At 41.1% G+C, this 19,278-nt stretch overlaps 1 protein-coding gene across 1 annotated transcript in view; it reads left to right on the forward strand.

Annotated features, from left to right (window-relative positions):
• The window catches only part of camkvl (CaM kinase-like vesicle-associated, like), a 29,213-nt gene extending 11,223 nt beyond the window's left edge, over positions 1–17,990 (forward strand). The window contains exons 2-12 of the mRNA XM_028410276.1: positions 10,084–10,190; positions 10,867–10,998; positions 11,248–11,322; positions 12,022–12,160; positions 13,725–13,845; positions 14,349–14,424; positions 14,564–14,700; positions 14,913–14,991; positions 15,071–15,158; positions 15,409–15,417; positions 16,509–17,990. Coding sequence (XP_028266077.1) covers positions 10,096–10,190; positions 10,867–10,998; positions 11,248–11,322; positions 12,022–12,160; positions 13,725–13,845; positions 14,349–14,424; positions 14,564–14,700; positions 14,913–14,991; positions 15,071–15,158; positions 15,409–15,417; positions 16,509–17,990 — 2,433 coding nt within the window. The 5' untranslated portion in view covers positions 10,084–10,095. The remainder of the gene's footprint in view (positions 1–10,083; positions 10,191–10,866; positions 10,999–11,247; positions 11,323–12,021; positions 12,161–13,724; positions 13,846–14,348; positions 14,425–14,563; positions 14,701–14,912; positions 14,992–15,070; positions 15,159–15,408; positions 15,418–16,508) is intronic.
• The last annotated feature ends 1,288 nt before the right edge of the window (positions 17,991–19,278 follow it).

Below are 19,278 nucleotides of genomic sequence, written 5' to 3' on the forward strand. Positions count from 1 at the left end.
CTTATGCTGCAGTTGATGGAGCAGCTCAAGCTCACGACATGCTGCCTTCCACCCTGCTGAAGATTTTTTTATTGACTGAGGTGAGCCTCAGTACAGTCAATAGGAATCTCTGCACACCTCTGTTATACAGACAGCTACAGTACGTGGTACCAGAAATACACAAAAGTAAAGTAACCTTTTGCACTCATTCACTGTGACCCACATCTGTTGTCGAGGTAAGTGGACAAGTAACATGCTGTAAATGATTCACGATGACAGAGAGGTTTGAGATAGATATAGAGAAAAAGGCCTTAATAAAACATGCACTCCTTACTATTAAACTGAGTCCTCTGAATAAGAAAGCCTGGTCAAAAAGGCAGGGAAGTGTGTGTGTGTGTGTGTGCGTGTGTGTGTGTGTGTGTGTGTGTGTGTGTGTGTGTGTGTGTGCATGCAAACTAAGGTGTGGATCAAGCCTCTCAATTGAAGTCTGGGTTTTTGGAGAGGCACTCTGTGCGGTGTGTCTAAAGGCCATATTTGGTCACAAAAGGAATGAATTAATGCAGTCGTGATCAATGAAGACACGTGCACTCACACACACACACACACACTTACACACATACACACAAATGGATGCATGGGAAAGAAGGCTTCACATTTTAATGTATCCCCCTGAGAATAAAAACAAGTGCAGTGGTTAAACACATGTATGTGAGCTTGTGTGTGTGTAGGTGGCTTGTGGGCAGGTACATTAGTAGACCACAGGTGTGTGTGTGTGTGTGTGTGAGAGAGAGACAGAGACAGAGAGATTGCAGTCTCTCCACACAAGTATCCAAAGTGGATTAAGTGTAAGCAAATGTGCCCCCAACACACACACGCAAATTAAGTTGGTTGGTAAAAGTAGCAGCCGCTCATGGCCCTGAGGAGAGTTGCATTTTAAGCCATTGATACACCTGATACACCTGAAAACACACACACTCATCATGATTCTGCATTATTTCCTCTGAGAACTACGATTTTGTAAAACTTGTGAAACATTAGAAACACTTCCACCGTATCTCTGTTCCTCTGTGTAATCTCTCATGTCAGCTGAAAGCATTTAGGTGAGTTGTGTGTGCAGGAGGAGAGGGTAAATTCAGTGGTTTTACGTTTGACACGTGAACCATGTGCGACATGTCTGCCTGGAATGGCAATTTTTTCTGCACCACAAACTTTTCACATGGAGTCTGTTTTTTTCCGGCCTGCATGCATTAGTGCAACCAAAAAAAAAACAGTTAGCGTCAGATAGCTTCAAAGGTGCAAAACTCATGCGGGGAGAGAATCAAAATCAGAAAACATTTTGTTCACAATATAATACAATAGAGATGATGGGGATAATAAAGCCATGCATGACTTATTTTTTTCTTGGTGCATACTTACTTTTTAAGCATTCTTGAGCTGCAGTATTTGCTCATGCAAAAACTATTTACTTTGCTTTTGTGCTGACCGTCACTATCTTCGCCGTTTACCTCTTTATCCAAATATGGACAGAGCAGTAGAGCCTAACTGACGCTGCAATTTGAGGGCGGCCACACACAATACCCTAAATGCAATTGTATGTTCTGAAAGTCCCCCACAGGAGTGGTTGATATCTTAGTATCTACAGTGAAGTCATGCACAGTAACCTTGTGTGCACATTATATTAATGATACCAACTTTAAATAAACTCTTTCAGTGCAATTAAAAGTCTTTCTTTATCTGTTTAAAGTTTTGTATATGTAGCATTCAGACAAGTCTTAATTAAGCTCCCGCTCCTGCTCATTATCACAGGTTTCTCGATTTGCTTTCACTGCACAGGATTAGTAAAATACAATAAGACAGAGAACACACAACAACATCTGTAAACCATGCACCAAACTTCATGCTTTTGTTCATGAATATTTTTTGTGGTTATTCTCTTATGAGAGAGAAATGCTATAAACGTGTAAATGTGCCTCTATGTTTTATGCAATAGACATTGTATAATATATTTATGACTTCTCACTTTTCTGCCTATGCTCATGATCCTCTCCTCACCTCCCTATCACTTCCTTGCTCTCTCTCTCTCTCTCTTTCTCTCTCTCTCTCTCTCTCCTGCTGTCATGCAGAGCTCTAATTTTCTATTTTTGATTTTACGTTCCCCTCTGGAGGAAGTGCTTGCTCTAGTCTAGAGTAATTCTGTACATTCGAGTAGCCAAAGTCAGAAAGTTGCTTACACACACACACACTCTCACTAAAACTGTCTATCAGTAGCCATCATTCTGTCTGTGTGTATATGAGTGTGTCCCTCTGTGTCTGTGTGCCTGCATGCCCGCAGGTCCTGCCTTAAGCTATTCTGGTGTCAGAAAGAGCAAGCCTGCCAGCTAGATCTTGCATCATTCTATGCAGGCTACTTGCCAACACACACACACACCTTGTAAAAAGGTACTCTGTGGCCCTTCTCCCTGAGGATGCGCTTACTATGTAAGACCTGCACAGATCCACTCTCTTAATGAGGGGACAGGATACAGAGGACGGGCAGAAGGGGGAACAAGGCAGGAGGGAATTAAAGGTTAGGAAGAAGGTATCTCTGACAGTGTTTTGTGAAGTTTGTGAACAGATGAATTCTATTATTCAGAAGGAGGTGATACTGATGCTGTGTTTTGTCTATGTGTTACATGATGTGTTACATGTGTGGTGTGTGCATTTGGAAATGGGTTTCTATCTCTTCCTCTCTCTGGGCACATGTGATGAATTTCATTAGAGCGTTTCCTTATTAAGCCCGTTTCAGGTCTTGTGTATGCCTTGCAGTCAAACACACACACACTGTCTCCCTTCTCTCCTTTTCACACATACACACACACATGCTCAGGCCTTAGATGAGTGCCACTCTGTGAGCAATAAGGGAATTAGTGTTCATAACAAGCACTGAGACGACCCCATACTGGGGACTTGGTAAAAGAAGCAGATGTAATGGGTATCGATGCAACACACACACACATTGCACATACACGTATAAACACATGCACACACAAGCCAGTACATGAAATCTGGGCTGGCTTAAGTCTAATGTGTGAGTGTGTGTATTTATAATAATAATCCATTTGCCCTCTTTCTCACTCTTGTATCCCGTACTACACTTGATTTTATCAAGCAGAGTAATTCTGATAATTGGCCCTTCATCTGCTTCTCCTTTTCATCTCGCTCATTTCTCCTCTCCTGTGTGCTCTGTCATGTCCTCACAACTCTTTTATTTGTCCCACTTTCATGTTGCAGCATCCTGATAAGGCCTGGGACCAACCCCGGGCTGCTGCGTGCTCCTCTCAATATGGAGAACACGCTCCTCTACTCAGGCAATGAGCTTAGTAGGAATCAGTGGACTGATTTCTATTTAATGTCATTATTATATTCTTAATAGGGAATATGTTTCATATAGGCCAAAATGTTATAAATGACAATATAGAAGTGCTTTCAGCTGTGTCAGGAATATTCATTGTGTTATTATTACCTAATTATACCCAGTGCAATTCTTACCTAATGCTGTGGATCTAATGAAATTTTCTCTGAAGGATTGTTCAAACTCTCCAGATGCTGGATTAAAAAGGCAATTATTTTATTTTTTTTTTTTTTTCTATGGGTTAAGTAAAACATGGGAGGTCCGGACTGATCAATAAGGAACTGTCATGTCTTATTATACACGCATGAAGACTTGCATGCACAGACTTGCACACACATAAATACACGAATAAGTGTCAAGGAGAGCACAAATATGTAGTAATCATGGCTAATCTTAATTAAAGTGTGAAATGTGATGGTAATGCTGTGCATAATTACCCATTTGGGCTTTTGGGACACTGACATTTTCGTTCTGCACGCACTCTTAAAGGTACAGTGTTGTCCAGGGCTTTTTTTGTTTTGTTTTGTTTAGTTTTTACTTATCAGCTCAGACTTCTTAAATTTGTGAGGCAGGTATGGTAGATATTGGAGTTCATGTCTATTACAGCCAGACAGTACTACAGTAAAAACACTTTTTTTTTGCTTAACGCTGATGTGTAGTAGTGTTTAGTAGTGTTTTAGAGTTATCCAGGTTGCAGATTAAAAATGAGTAATACCTGGTCTGTCCTATTACACCCACTCTCCTGTGGTCATTTACCAAAATCACTGTGACTGCTGTGCAAAAAGGGTGAGCCGAAATTGCAGAATGCACCAAACACCTCCACTGATTGCTGACATGTGAGCGGCTTCATTTGTTCTTTGTGAATGAGCATGGAACAAGGGGTCCTCATTGTGGCACTAAAGCTCAATGGCCGCAGAAGATAGAAACATAGGTCTTCATGCGAGGGCAGTCAAGGCATTATATTAACTCACTATACCATCATGTGATTCAAAGTGTTATGTTAGTACAGCGCTGGCACAACACAACGCATACATGTCTTTGACATAACATTGTTGCAGTTCCACATGTTCGCTCACACACACACACACACACAAATACACCAGTTTGGTAGGATTAGTGGTGGTACAGTGCAGATTTTTTTTTCACAATTTTCCCTACATTTCCATTAGTGACACAGTTAAAACATCAGAGGTTGCCACATTAGTACTAACCCCTGATGTTATTCTCCCCTTCCTCAGTCAGGAGCTGCCATGATTAAACCTTTCCAAGTAAAGGTCTGCTAAGTCAGTGATGGGTAAGAGCAAAATGATGAGATGAAAAACTATGCGGGGGGTGGGGGGGGGCAGGGAGAGGTGCAAGAGTGAGAAAAGACAGCAAGAGAGACCAGAGAAAGACAAAAAGACCTGTAAAATGAAATGATCCTTTAAAGGGGTAAAGACGTCATTCCTGTGGGACGACGCACCTGTGTCCACTGCTGTGATAAAAGCACAGTGGCATGTCAAGCACTAATGAGGGACATATATATATATATATGTACATATTGTACTATCTCAGGTGGCAGTATATGCTCACATGGAGTCTGACATGCGAGGGCTGCCATCACATGTCCACACAGGGAGAAGTAATGTGAGGTCAGCTGCACATACTCTGAGCTGCTCTCACTCTTCATCTCCCGAGGCAAACGTTGACATGCTCGTTATAATTATTTTATGAACACACACACTGGCACCACATCACACTGTTGTTTATCTGATTATGCTGTCGTTGTCGTGCCACTTGGTAACAAAAACCAGCGCAGCATCACTTAATCACGGTGCACAGATATCAGGATTTGAATTGTGGTGATTCTGATACGTACCATCTTGTTGATTTACAAGCATTGCTGTGCGCAGCATCTGCCTGAGAGTGACAAGGACACACTGACAGCACTTGACTGACAACATAAAAAAAGACTCTGCAGAAGCAGCTTCACACCGCAGTGGGTGAAGTATTTACATAACGTTCATGTACAATTATTTTCAGATATCTGACATGGAGGCACATCAAAAGCCAAACATGCCACACACAAACCTACTGTAATAGACTGATTTTCTTCAGTGCTGCTATCCTGTTTGCATTTAGCCATGAGCGGCAAAAATGCAGATATACAGATAAGAAACGATGGGTTTCTTTCCTTTTTTCCAAAGAGCTTGACTGAGCATGGGTTCAATAGGATAGGCTGGCTAAAGAGATGAGATGAGATTTTCTTAGAACAACCTTGACGCCAAGAACCTCTGAAACACTTCCCCTCTGAGATGAAAAAAGAGATATTCTGTTGCATTTGCCTTATTTTTGAGCCTTGCTGCAACCTAAGCACTCGTGAACAAGCACGCCCTCCGATGTAGCGGCATGCACGAGCGATTTAAAACAAAGTGTGATAACTCAGTGTGTCTTCACACCTGTATGATAATAGCGAGGCATGAGCAAAATTGTCAAAAATCATTCTTAGAAATCTCTATTTTACATAGGAAGACATTCTGATATTGTGGCCTACAGGGATCTGTATATGAATGTCAATATTTAGCACTATTCAGTTTTGTTTCACCATGTCAGTGGCCCCTTTTAGGAGGTAGAATTTGGTAACGAACATCTATTCTTATTATTTTATATGCTTATGCTATGCATTTAGAGCTGAAGGGACCAGCAAAATCAGCCTTACTGTGTTAGCCTTGTTCCCTTTAACCTTTAAATGGAATGAAAATAAAAGCCCATAGTCAAATGTGTAGCTAAGAGTCACTAACATGACCACTGTTGAATCTTAAGTAATCTTAATCTTAAGTAAAAACGAACCCTCTCAGGTTAGCTCTACTGCCCTCCAGTGATTACTTACCAAGACCTTTAGCCTTTGCTGTATTTACTGTACTTGTACTGTACTCTTTTATTGGCTGCCTGTTTGTCAACATGGCCGACAAGAAGTTAATAATAGTGCTTTTCTGATGGACGGTAAAGGTGCTGCATCCTACTAAGGTGGTATTTAATGATCAGACTTTTTAGTAAAAAGTCTTACAAGTTGCACCTTTGAGGGGTTCAACCTGAAATAATGACTTTGACTGTACTGCTGATATGCATATACTCAATACAGCTGAGGAAAGGTTGCCGATCATACATTTGTCAATGTTCCATTCATCTATTTCAAATGGTTTTTGGCTTCATAATTTCAGAAAATATTCATGGTCTGAACTGACAGTTTCAGAGAGTAATGAAGAGAAACAAATAAACAAACATTGAGCTAGATGTGTTACAAAACAGTATTAATTTGTGTGACTGAGAATGTCAAAGGACCCACAGCACATAGTGCACAGTTTCACAGATTCAAAGTAGCACCTGCTGCTGAGACATGAGTGGTGGTATCGGAATGGCTGAATGCTTTAATACACTGTCAGTTCTTTCATTTTTATCTCTGACATTGTGCTTCCTGCACCAGTTTTGCAGCTATCTGGGATGTGCGCTGTGAAATTTGTGTTGCCAAAAGGTTGCCCTGTCAGCGTGCCCTCAAGTGCTTTTTCTGACTCTGGGGACAGCCTTTCATACCCTCATCGAACACAATGAGTCACGCAAAGCCTGTTAACACATGCACACATGCACCAACATGCACACACACACACACTTTTGAATACATTCATAGACACATGAAGCTGTGAGGTTAAGTATGCTCTCAATCTGCATTTGGGGTTCTGTTTTGTGTACTATTTCTTCTATAGTCACCGTTTTTATGTCATTGTGCATTTTTCTCCTTTCTTTTTTGTTTCTCACCTCTCTTTCCTCATCTCCTTTCTTCTCCTCTCCTCCTATATCTCCTCCTACTCGTCGTCAGCTTCAAGGCTTGCACTGAGTACTGACTCAGTATTCTGCAAGCACAAATGTAGTGTGTGTAGTGTAGTGTTTTTATGGCATTTTGAGATTTTAGTTGGAGAAACAATCTCCAGGAAAAAACACAAAGATCTAAAAAACACTCCTTACTGCAAACTGTTGTGTTTCTGCACACCTACATATAAAACACAGGCAGTTATCTACTATTCTTTATGAAGCCATCCACTTGTCGTCTGAGAAGGGCATGACTTTTAGTTCCAACTGAAGTTAAACCTACAGTATACAGACTGTAAACACAGTAGAAAAAGTTTGGAAAGGTTGATTCCAGTGCACATTTCTTAAATGCACAATATTATATCTTTGCACAAAGCAGACATATGGAAGCACAATAACAGAATTAGAAATTTATAGTAAGCACTGTGGCAACAGGGACAGATTTTCAGAACAACTGATATACCATATTAACAGCCAATATCGGCCTGTCATAGCACGTATGTTGTCTGATTTACGCCAATAAGAAAACTTTTCTTCCTTTTTTAGAGATCATAATCCAGAGAAAAACATGTTTTGGATCATTTAGAAATGGAGAAAGCACATAGTTCTAATTATTAACTGTTTATTTACTCTTACTGTCTGCAGCACATGTAGCAGAGTGCATCAGAGCTGAGCAGACGGACGAATTCAAGTGGTGTCTTCATGAATAGCTTCATTAGCGTTAAGAGTTTGTGAAATACACTGATGGAAAGTATTGTTTCCTCTTTTAATAGGACAGTTTTTTCATAGGCAGAATTGGGTGATGTTGAGCGTTAAGGCCAGCAGTGGAGTAGTATTAGTCACAGCACAGATTGATACACCACAGTAGACCGCTCATTATGGAATTATGTAATCTGAAGTATGGAGTGGATTTACATGACCACCAAAGAGGTAGAAATCAATAAATAAATAAATAAATTTAAAAAATGGCTGAACAATAAAAGCTCTTCATCAGACAGACAAGTGGTTGACCCCATCTTGAGCCGGCTCGAGTTGTTTGCTTCTGCATGTATAGATGTGCTCCAGACGGCTTCACCTTCACTGTCCTGGACCTTGTCATAAAAATGTTGTTGCACTTACATAATCTTTTGGCAAAACAGGGTCTTTTCAATCCAACACTAAAATCTCACTGGAGCCTCACACTCACACAAGGACACACATACGGACACAAACATACACGCAAGCACTCACCCGTCTGCTCAGACTCATATCTGCGCATGTGACATACCCACATCAACCTTTTGCACTTGCTCAGACACACACTCATATATGCTTGCACATACACACACACACACACACAGTGTATCCCAGCACTCGGGATTAGGGGTACAGATTAGAGATTAGGGCCAGCACTGGGATTACTCTCCCGCCCCTCCTCCACCACAGGCTAGAATCACCTCTGGCACTATCATCTACAGTGGTGATGCTGCACACACACACACAGAGAGAGAGAGAGAGAGAGAGAGAGAGAGGCAGAAAGGATTTCAGTGATATTCATTCCTTAATCCTAAATTAGCATCCACAAAATGTCATTACCTCTGAGCATTCTTATTGTCTTTCTCCTCATTTCATATTTTCGATTTTTCTCTCCTTCTTTTACAGCCCAGCCTTCTAAATCATCTTCACAGCATAAATGGCTCATTCTCACTTGCATTAATCTGCTCCATCTCCAAATGTCCCATACTCTCCTATCACCACATCATTTCCCAACTTGGTCAATTGACTTTTTCTTGATGTGGCTCTGAGCCCCGCAGAGACAGAAGATAAACTGTAGGTTGACATCGAAAGGAAACAATTGAAGTGAAATGTTCAACAACAGGGAGGTTAAGTTGGGTATTTAGAGAAGGAGATGGACCTTGAGGATGGATGGCTGAAGCTTCCAGGGAAGCTGTCTCCTACAGTAGATGGAGTGTTTAAAAGATGTGGGTGAGGATTGCCTGAGGACTGTGGTGAGATGGTATATTGATTGCTGATTCACTATCTAGATCCTCGATTTTCTACCTGGGCGTTTGGGACCTCCTGTGGGGGGTCACAAGCTATTTTCAGGTTGACACGATAAGAAGGATGTGATTGTGAAATACATTCTGTATGGACATACCTGAAAAGAGCAAAGAAAAGAAGCAAAAACCAGTGAGAAAAATAGCAGCATAGCTACGTAAACACTAGTTTTATATTTAATACAGCAGTGCATACAGTTTTGTCTATGTAAGAGACTGTAGGGAATAAAAAACTACATTAAAAGTCCTTCTGAATAAGGTTCACTGTAAGTTAAAAGGTCATCTACTGATCTAGATCAAAAAACAAGTCAGAACACACACACAACTAATTGTCCTGTCATTAAAACCCTGCACTATCAGTGATTGCTAAAGAAGCCAGCTGCTTTAGGGATGCAGGGACACTGCCCTTTATAAATAAAGTTTAACTTGAACTTGACAGACGCTGCACAGAATCTGCAGACTTTAGCAGCGCAGAGAGAAGCTTAGTGGGTAGCTTAGTATCTGTTGACAAGGCTGGCACGCAACCAGGCTGCCAGAAGCGTTAGTATCCAGAGTTGTTCAGAAATTGACTTTGGCTGTATCTATGGTTCCCCAACATGCAGTGTTTCTTCAAGATTAATAGTATTTGCACCTTCTTGGTATCTTTAAATTCAACCAGCAGCAGCTTTCATAATGTTTCATCAGTAACTCTATTCCTCTTTAACATGCTTGTCAGTGCTTTTCGACAAACCCTTTATCTGTCTGTTACCTAAAGGTGTCATCAACCTGCTGTCATGCTTTGTTTTTAACCCCCGCGGTGCACTTATTGAAATATCTTCTTTCTTTTCTCGGTAGGTGAATGCCGCCATGCCATTTGGGTGCCTTGCCCTGCGAGATGGGCGGACTTACAATAGCATATCGGATGTCACAGACAAATATGAGATTGGACAAGTCCTTAGAGCGTAAGTACTTTAAAGCTTTATGCATGGATTCCTGATGCCTTCATGGGCACATCTCAGTATTCCCAAATGGGTTCTTCTCCTTAAAAATGATTTCTAATGGAACTGAACCATTTTCTCTGCAGATTTGGTGCGGTAGCTTTCACTGAAGGAATGACAGAAAGAAATTGCATAAGGCCAGGGTATAAAGGGGAACATTGTTTGTCTACATATTTGTGCGACATATTAAACATATTAATAAATGATTTATTCCCTTTTTTCGAGATAATATATCTGGATCAGTTAACACAAACTTGTGAAAATCACATTCTTCTTGAGGGCTGACTGATGCCTGCACACCTCTGCTTGACACAGTGAAGACACATACATGCCCCCACATACACAGTGTAAGAGGCCATATGGTAGCATCAGCATCTGGCCTCAGGGATTTGTGCTCATCTTTTATACAACATTTATTTCAACATGTTTCTTTTCACTCTCATGTTGAGGATCTAGGATTCTGTGAAGCATCTATAGAGACTATTGTGATTGCTTTAAAATGTATTTGGCTGGGGTACTGTATGCCCAAAAGCATCAGAGCGATCAACATTTGGTGTGCTCTCACTCCGCTCTTCCTTCTTCTTTCATTATATTTGCATCAGTCTGTCTGTCTCTCTGTCTCTTTCTTCTTATTGCGTAGGAAGGAGTTCTGCGAGCTGTGTCTGGCAAAGGACAGACAAACAGACAAGGTGTTTGTCTGTAAGAAATTCCTCAAGAAGGACGGAAGGAAAGTCCGCAAGGCTGCCAAGAACGAAATCATGATCCTAAAACTGTACGTAATCAGCGTGTGAGCAGATGGATGTGTGATGGAGTGAAGGAGTAAGAGCAGGAGAATGTTTCAGTTGAGTTGATAGGCCTGGTTAATGATGTTAGCTCATGTGTCTTGTTCACTTCTGTTCTGCCTTTTGAGATGTTCTGCCCCCAGAGTCTTCTTTCAAAAGGGCTTTCAAAAGTCAGAAGAGAGAGTATAGTACCCTTCATTTGCGTGTGAAACCCCACAGTAACTGTCTGGTTGTTCCAGGGTCAACCACCCAAACATCCTTCAGCTGATAGATACATTTGAGACTCGGAAAGAGTACTTCATCATCCAGGAGCTGTGAGTGTTGCTTCTTTTACTTTTACCTCAAGTGCATTTGTTATTTGTGCGCATGCCTTCATGTACCTTAACACATACAAATCAATCAGCTCCAGTGTAGGGACTGAGTCTATCCACTTATTACTGTGTGCTCTGTTGCTCCCCTCAGCAACAGGGGGGAGGTGTTAGATTTGATGAGGTATTTGCTCTTAGTAACACTAAGCATTACTCAGTGCTCCTGAAGCTCTGCTTTCCTTGTGTGGAGTTAGACTCCACAGAGAGCTTGGGATCAATACAATAGTACCTGGCCGATCTGTGTACATTTCAACATTTCTCACTTTATTTGAAAGCGCTACCAGCGATGCTGAGTGGGCAAAAGTATCATCTGCTGTTTGTTTGAAATGTAGAGAGGCTAATTGCTTTCAAAGTGATTACAAATAATGTGCGTGCATCATTCTGTTTATGTGTATCTGCTGAGGGCGATGCGTGATAATCACTACCATCATTTATCTTCAAGGTTAACCAAGTCTTCAAGAGTAATGACCAATACTCTCATTTTTAATTGCTCAACAGTTCTAGCTTCAGGCCAGCAGAAGCGAAACACTTAGTCTCACTAATGGACAAAAACCAGAAAAAGTGATTCTGCATTTAAACTTTAGTTTATTTGCCAATGTGTGTACTGATGTACATTTTTATGCCTTTGTGTGTGATTGTGTGCAGAGCCACAGGAGGAGATGTGTTTGACTGGATTCTGGATCAAGGAAATTACACAGAGAGAGACGCTTCCAATGTCATCAGACAAGTCCTGGAGGCTGTGGCGTACTTACACTCCCTCAACATTGTTCACAGGAACCTGAAGGTACACTTCATTAAAACTTTTGAGTGTGTGTGTGTGTGTGTGTGTGTGTGTGTGTGTGCGCATGTGACCAAAAAAAAACTTCATAGAGTGACCTCCTAACGATTATATTACAGGAAGTAATATTCAGTATTCAGTCAACACATTCTCTGTGGAGACCTTTAAAGATTTCCTCTGCCATCACAGTTAATGATGGAACATTTGATAACATTTTATCCAGGGAGTAAACACCGTCTTCACGGTTTAAAGAGCCCTCTAATGACGCACAGGCACACAGATAGGTTCATATCTTTAGTTCCCATTAAGATGGAACTATAGTATCTCTTGGGCTTTGTACTCCCCCTACTGGTACAGGCCAGAATTTCATTTCAGTATAAATTGTTTGGACTAAACTATCCTACCTGACAGCATGAATTATAATGACATGTTCAGCTGAGTGCAGAAATAAGAGATTAATTCTAAAAGACGGGATGTTGTTTCTGGCTTTTTATGTCTTACAGTTTAATACTCTTGACAGTTTTTTGCATATGATTGCAGTATATTGCAGCATTCTGTAATGATCCTAGATATCCATGATTTTTTGCATGTGTTAAGACCCTGTTGGCCTTGATATTCTGATTCAACATGACTAATATAAAAAACCGAGGCCGTGAATTAATTTGACCTCATTCCTCTGTCTAGAACCATGTAAACAGGACAGTCATCTGAACATATGTGTGGCTTTTTGACACACATATGATTTTTGATTCTGTTGTGAACAGAATACAAGATTCATTTGACAATGATGCAAATGAAGCAATATTCTGTTAGAAACAAATCTCATTAGAACTGCCCAGCATTTTTAATTAACTGTCCAGCAGCTTGTTGCTGATTCCTTTCATATAGGGGTAAAAATGAGATTCAAATACAAGCAGTGACTAGGCCATTTCAAGAAGGCTTGGTCATTGCCTAAATGTTTAATGGAAGAATGACTCTTTTTGTGCTGTTTAGACAGCTAAAAGGGGCTTTTTGTTTGCACCTCTTATTTATTATCTTACTTACAAGAGTTAATTACACATCCTGTGATGACGTTTGGGGCTTCTTGAATATTTTTGGCATCCCACAGTTTGTTTTTGGGTTTAATTTCTTGGGAAAGCCACTCCTAGACAAATCTGCAGTTATACAGTGAATATATTTATTTCACAAAAGTGAGTCTCATTTTTGACACATTTTATATACATTGTATATATAATATATATATATATATATATATATATATATATATATATATATATATATATATATATATATATATATATATATATATATATATATATATATATATATATATTATATAGTGAGAGACTCTTCCATTGTGTAAGTGTTTTGTGCGTTATTTTGACACATGTCAAAAAAGCCCAACAGGAAATGCACTGCGCCACTGATCTGATTATCTATTAATATCCAATTAATGTTTGTAGCGCTGAACCTGTTAAATAACTTATCTCTTCATCACAGTTTGATCAGCGGGGCTTCCGTCTCTGTGAATTTGTGTGAGAATGCTAATTCCTTCCCTCTTTTCGTTTAGCTGGAAAATCTGATGTACTACACGGAGAACAACCATAACAAAGTAGTTTTGCGAGATTTCTATCTGTCCAGATTTGAGAACGGACCCATCACAGAGCCATGTGGAACACCAGAATACCTGGGTAGGCTAATCTCTGTTTATTTTCTTCCTCTCTCATCTTATACATCATTGCATCAGCTCTTCTGTTGTGAATCTCGCCTCGAGGGAAGGGAAGAATCTATTCTCTTCTTTCTTGTGCTTTTGATGATAATAATCTGTCAAAGATAAACTTTAGAGTAAAAAAAGAAACCCAGAATAATACATAAACAGAAGTGAAAGCACCCAACCCCTGCCCTCCTCCACTCTTTTCATCTCCCCTCCCCTGTTTACTGTCTTTGTCCTCTCTGTGTCTTTGAGGGAACTTGAAGTGCACAGTTGTGCTTTAGCCTGGGTCTCTGTGGTGAAAGGCCAGGACAGTATTCATAAATATGAGCTGGGTGATTAAACAAATAAATGTAAAAAGGACCCAATGGTTAAGGAATAAGAAATAGAGACGCATAAAATCTTGTTATTGCAGCTGAGAATTCTGACTGTGGTATCATCATGTATAAACTCTCCACTACATCATTCACTGACTTTTCTCAGCTCCTGAAGTCGTGGCTCGTCACCGATATGGCCGTCCTGTGGACTGCTGGGCTGTGGGTGTCATCACGTACATACTGTGAGTATAATAGAGCTCAGAGGACAACACAGATTGAAATGCTCATAAAGACTCACTAACTGAGCACACCGTTCTCTTTATCGAGTGCACAATTGCAGTGTGTGTATTTTCATGTTTTGTATTTTTTTCTTGTGTGCAGCTTATCAGGTAATCCTCCATTTTACGATGAAACAGAGGAGGAGAACACAGATCTACACAATCGCATCATCTTCTGTCGCATTGTTGCTGGGGACTTTGAGTTCGATTCCCCTTACTGGGATGACATTTCACCTGCAGGTACATGACTCCACCACATGATGGCACTAAACAACCTGTTCAGCTTTATCTTATCAGCAAACTATGCATTTAAAGTTACGATATGTAAAATATTTTATGTCTAATGGGTCCTTTTCATATAAGTTGACAGCAATATTTGACCTTATCTCTTGATATTAATCCTGATTTCTTATCACGGGTGATTGCCTTTTTGTTTTCTCTTCTTACTTCAGCCAAGGAGCTTGTTTGCCGACTGATGGAAGTTGACCAAATGCTAAGAATCACAGCACAAGATGCACTTTGGCATGAATGGTAATTCTGTGCACGTGTGTAAAGCATATTAATCTACAAAGCCTGTATTAACTTGTAAGCTGTCTATCATCTGCTTCAGGATTGCAGGGAATGGTGCATCAGAGAAAAACTTGAAGGATGGTGTGTGTGCCCAGTTTGAGAAGAACTTTGCAAAGGCTAAATGGCGGGTATGGATTCCTTCTTACACTTCCTGTAGCAGTAATAGCAGCTAGTAATAATATAGCTGAATGAGCAGCAGACAGAGTGAAGGACAGGAGAATCAAGGTTAGGGACTTAATGTCCTTACATTCATGAATGGAATAGTGAACTTTATAGTGAGATCCAGTGGTATGAATGCTAAAGAAGGAGGTAGATGGCAGGCTGACCAGCATAAGTAACACTTATAAACCTCTTCTTTCTTTCCCATGTGGTTCCCAGGAGTTGAAGGTACTGTGTTTGATAATGAGGGAGAGTGGAAGAACAGAGCACTGAAAGAAGCTCGGCTGTAGTCTGGCATGATTCAATAACACAACATCTTTGTATTGGCTGAGCATCCTCCTGATTTACAAGGAGGCTTTTATTTGGTACGTCTTCTATACCGATCCATTCAGAACCACTTAAAGTTACAAGAATCAGCCTTGAGATGTATTGATCATGTCAGTCCTGTTGAAGCTCTTCTCAAGCTCTGTGGCTGCCCACTGTCACTCTGCCTGTCCCAGAAGAGATCCATCCAATCTGCCCCCATTTTTCTTCATTGGATTAGATCCCGATGTTCAAAGTGGCCTACTCTGCTTCTTTCCTACTCCTCATCTGCACTATTTTGTGAAACCAGATTGATACAAAAAAAAAAGATAATGATCAGCAACAGGGATGAAGGTTAGTTCATAATTAGTGTGGATAAGGAGAGGGAGAACTGGAAAGGACATAAGAGATATAGGCCACTGTGGACAGATGAACTGCAGTGATTTGAATTGTAAGGCCCTCTGGCATTCCTCTTACGTGAATCCCGGCTCATTGTCCTATATTGTTGTTATCCTCAAGTCATACTCGAAGCTGTACAGAAGCTGCTGAGTTAGACCGTTGTGTCCAAATGGCTTTTCACTTCCAGAGAATTCACTTCCCTGGTTTATAACCAACTACTAAACTCACATGGTTTCCCTAACTCCTTCAGTGTTTGCGCATCAAAAAGAATCAAGCGAAGGAGTTCTTCAGGGCGAGTGGGTCATCAGGTTGATTTAAACTAGGGTGCATTATATCATAGCCTCCTGGAAGTAAACAACAGGCACTAGTGTTTCCTCACTTCTCACAAATCACATCTCAGCGCTTAATATGATGATGATGATGATGCTCTGACAAACTTTTTTGTCAGAGCTTTTCTCTATTTAAAGCTTATTATCATGCTTTTCCACTAGCTTATTATGCTTTTTTAAGGTGAGAACAAGTCAGGATAGGTTTTAATAAAAAATGCAACATGCATGAAATCGAATTCACTTTACCTCTGCTACCTTTTCTTTTCTTTTGCCTCTGTTCGTATGCAGAAAGCGATCCGTGTCACCACCTTTATGCAACGACTGAAGAATTCCGAGGCTTTGACTGACAGTTCAGCTGAGGTACAGGGTGGCGAAGAAGCAGGAGATGGTGAAGGGGGTGTTTCCCAGGGGACAAGTGATGAAGGAGACAAAGGGACAAGTGATGGAGGGATAACGTCAAGTAGTGTATCTTTAGAGGTCACTGTTGAAAGCACGCCGGCAGGTATCGACCAAAATGAGGTGACAATTAAGGTAGGAGACAAACAGGAGGAGGTAAAGAGGCCTGTTGGCCCCTTTGTAGGAATCTCCCCATCAGATATTAAGGAACCTCTCTGCCAATCAAATGCAGTCCACAAACCGGTGCAGGAAGAGCCTGATAAGGTCAGTGCTAAGAAAGGAACAGGTGAAGGAACCAGAAAAATGGCTGCCAATTTGGGTCAGAATAAAGTAGCTCCAGAAAGCAAACAGACCCCAGTGGTTACCCCTGAACCCTCAAAGCTGTTAGAAGGCACTAATCTGGATAAAAAGCATACATCCTCCTCCCCTGATCCCAGCAAACGTAAAATGGCTGCAACACTGCATGGTCCTCTACCTACAGTGTCTGCTGTAACATCAGTCCCACCAGAGAAGAAACAAGCCACACAAAGTGAACAGAGGGATGAGACTGACAGCAGCTGGTGTCAGACACAAGTTCCAGAGGCAGTGGCAGAGAGATCAGTAGGAGCATCTCCAGCCACACCAGCAATAGGGCCTGGAACTGAGGTGGATGTAGGACTAGGAGTTAGGTTAAGGGATGATGGTAGCCCTGTGGGAAGAAGGGATAGGAACGCCAGGAGAACAGACAGACACAGTGCGGAGTTTAGCTTAACCAGGGCTGGTGCTGCACCAGGACAGGGTTGTTATGCAGTTGGCAGCTCTGCCAGTTTGGGCCGTCATGCCACACCATACAACCCAGAGGTTGGGGCTGTAGGAATGGGAATTGCAGGGAGCTATGGGAGTCCGTACAGTTCCCTGTATACAAGCGGAGGTGGTGTGGGCATGTATGGGACTGGGCTACCACATGGAGGGGGAAGCAGCACGACCAGCGACTGGCAAATGGACAGTGTGATCGAGCAGATAGAAAAACAAATGGCTGCTGTGCTGGAGAAGATCGAGGGAGACATGCCCTCACTGCTGGAGCAAATCAGTGACTGTCCCGCTGAGCCGCCACGCGCTCGGAGCACGCATGCCTCTCCTGCAACCTCCCGTGCACGCCCCTCACAACATTCCTCGACTACCACTTCGGCCACCCCTCCACCGCTTCCCACCTCTCCTAGACCTGCGCTGCCATCTCTCCCTCGCCTTACTATCCCTCCTCCCTCGTATCCCCCACCCTCTCCACCAACACAAGCCTCAACCCAGACTGTGGGAGAACAGGAAGACAAGGATGGACAGAGGAGTGCTGCTCATTCCAGCCAGTCGCCCAGAGCTGGAATGGGCAGGGGGCTATGAAGCTGATGTGCATGACATCATACACAAAAACACCTGGAACGCTGGATTTACTGTTTAATGACTCTGTCTTACCCAGAAGCATCATCTACTTTCTCCCCAGAAGAAAAGTAACCACTAAGTGTTGTTCGGTTTGACTGTATCTTCATACTAGACGACTCTATGAGAAATCCCTTGATGGTATTCAAGTACTCTCATGACTGGATGTCTAGATGGAGTGCAGTTTAATGACAGTTGCAAAGATCAAGATCTCAAAAGCTTCTTCTCACAAATCCAAATTGTGTGCCTGAACATTTACTACACAACAACCTCATACTGGAATCCTAGCTCTCAACGCAGTTTACAAATTATTCTATATTCTATTCTGTTCTGTAAACATCATGTAAACAGCAGCTAACAGCAAGAGATAACATTTGAGGAAGGCTTGCATTATTTCCTACAAACTGTAAATAGAAAAGAACTAAAAAATCCTAAGTCTTGCGTTACTCCCATGTTGTAAACTTCCTCATATCCGAACCATGTCATTAAGGTTTTTTTATTATTATTATTATTATTCATTCTGTCGTAAGGCTTGAAATCAACATCTGTACAGGCTTATGTGAAACTGAATGGACTCTCCTACGTCAGTGGGAGAGGCAGGGGGATTTTCTTTAGATGCAAGATATTGTATAAAAGCTTTACAATAACAAAAAAAAGCTTTTCTCCAGAAAAAAAGAACAAAATATAGTCCAGAACTGTTATTTTCACTTTTCTCCAGTTTTGTAGACACAGTTATTTAGTAAGCTACTGTTATTTGCACAGTCCTGTCTATTTGCTCCTCTTTTTTAATCATATTTGTCACTCTGAATTCCATTCTGCTTTTGGGTGTTTGTAAAACTAGGTTCTGTGTTTTCTCCTGAACAAGTCTACACTTCCACTATTCTGTCTCTATTATAAACTGTGCTGTTTGCAAGTCTTTGAATAAAAGTTGAAAAAGAAAAGCTGTTTGAGTATGATCCTTAGTTTTAAAAAAAAAATCACGTGATTTTGTCTTTAATGTCTCTAAATGATGGGGTAACTACTACGTTTTAATGTCTTTATGCTGTTACATTATATTATCATGGTATGGACTACAAGTCCCATAGGCCACTGCGTCCGCTTTGGATTGGTCCATGTTTGTGAAAGAACGGGGGTGAAAAAAATACGTTAGCTCGAAACTCTTAACATACAAATAAACTATATGGCTATCTAAAATGTACAGTCGTTAATAACGTGTATCATGTTGATAAACGTTAATGATGAAGTAGGGAGA

This window comes from Parambassis ranga, chromosome 7, assembly GCF_900634625.1.
Source record: "Parambassis ranga chromosome 7, fParRan2.1, whole genome shotgun sequence".
Classification (NCBI taxonomy): domain Eukaryota; kingdom Metazoa; phylum Chordata; class Actinopteri; family Ambassidae; genus Parambassis; species Parambassis ranga.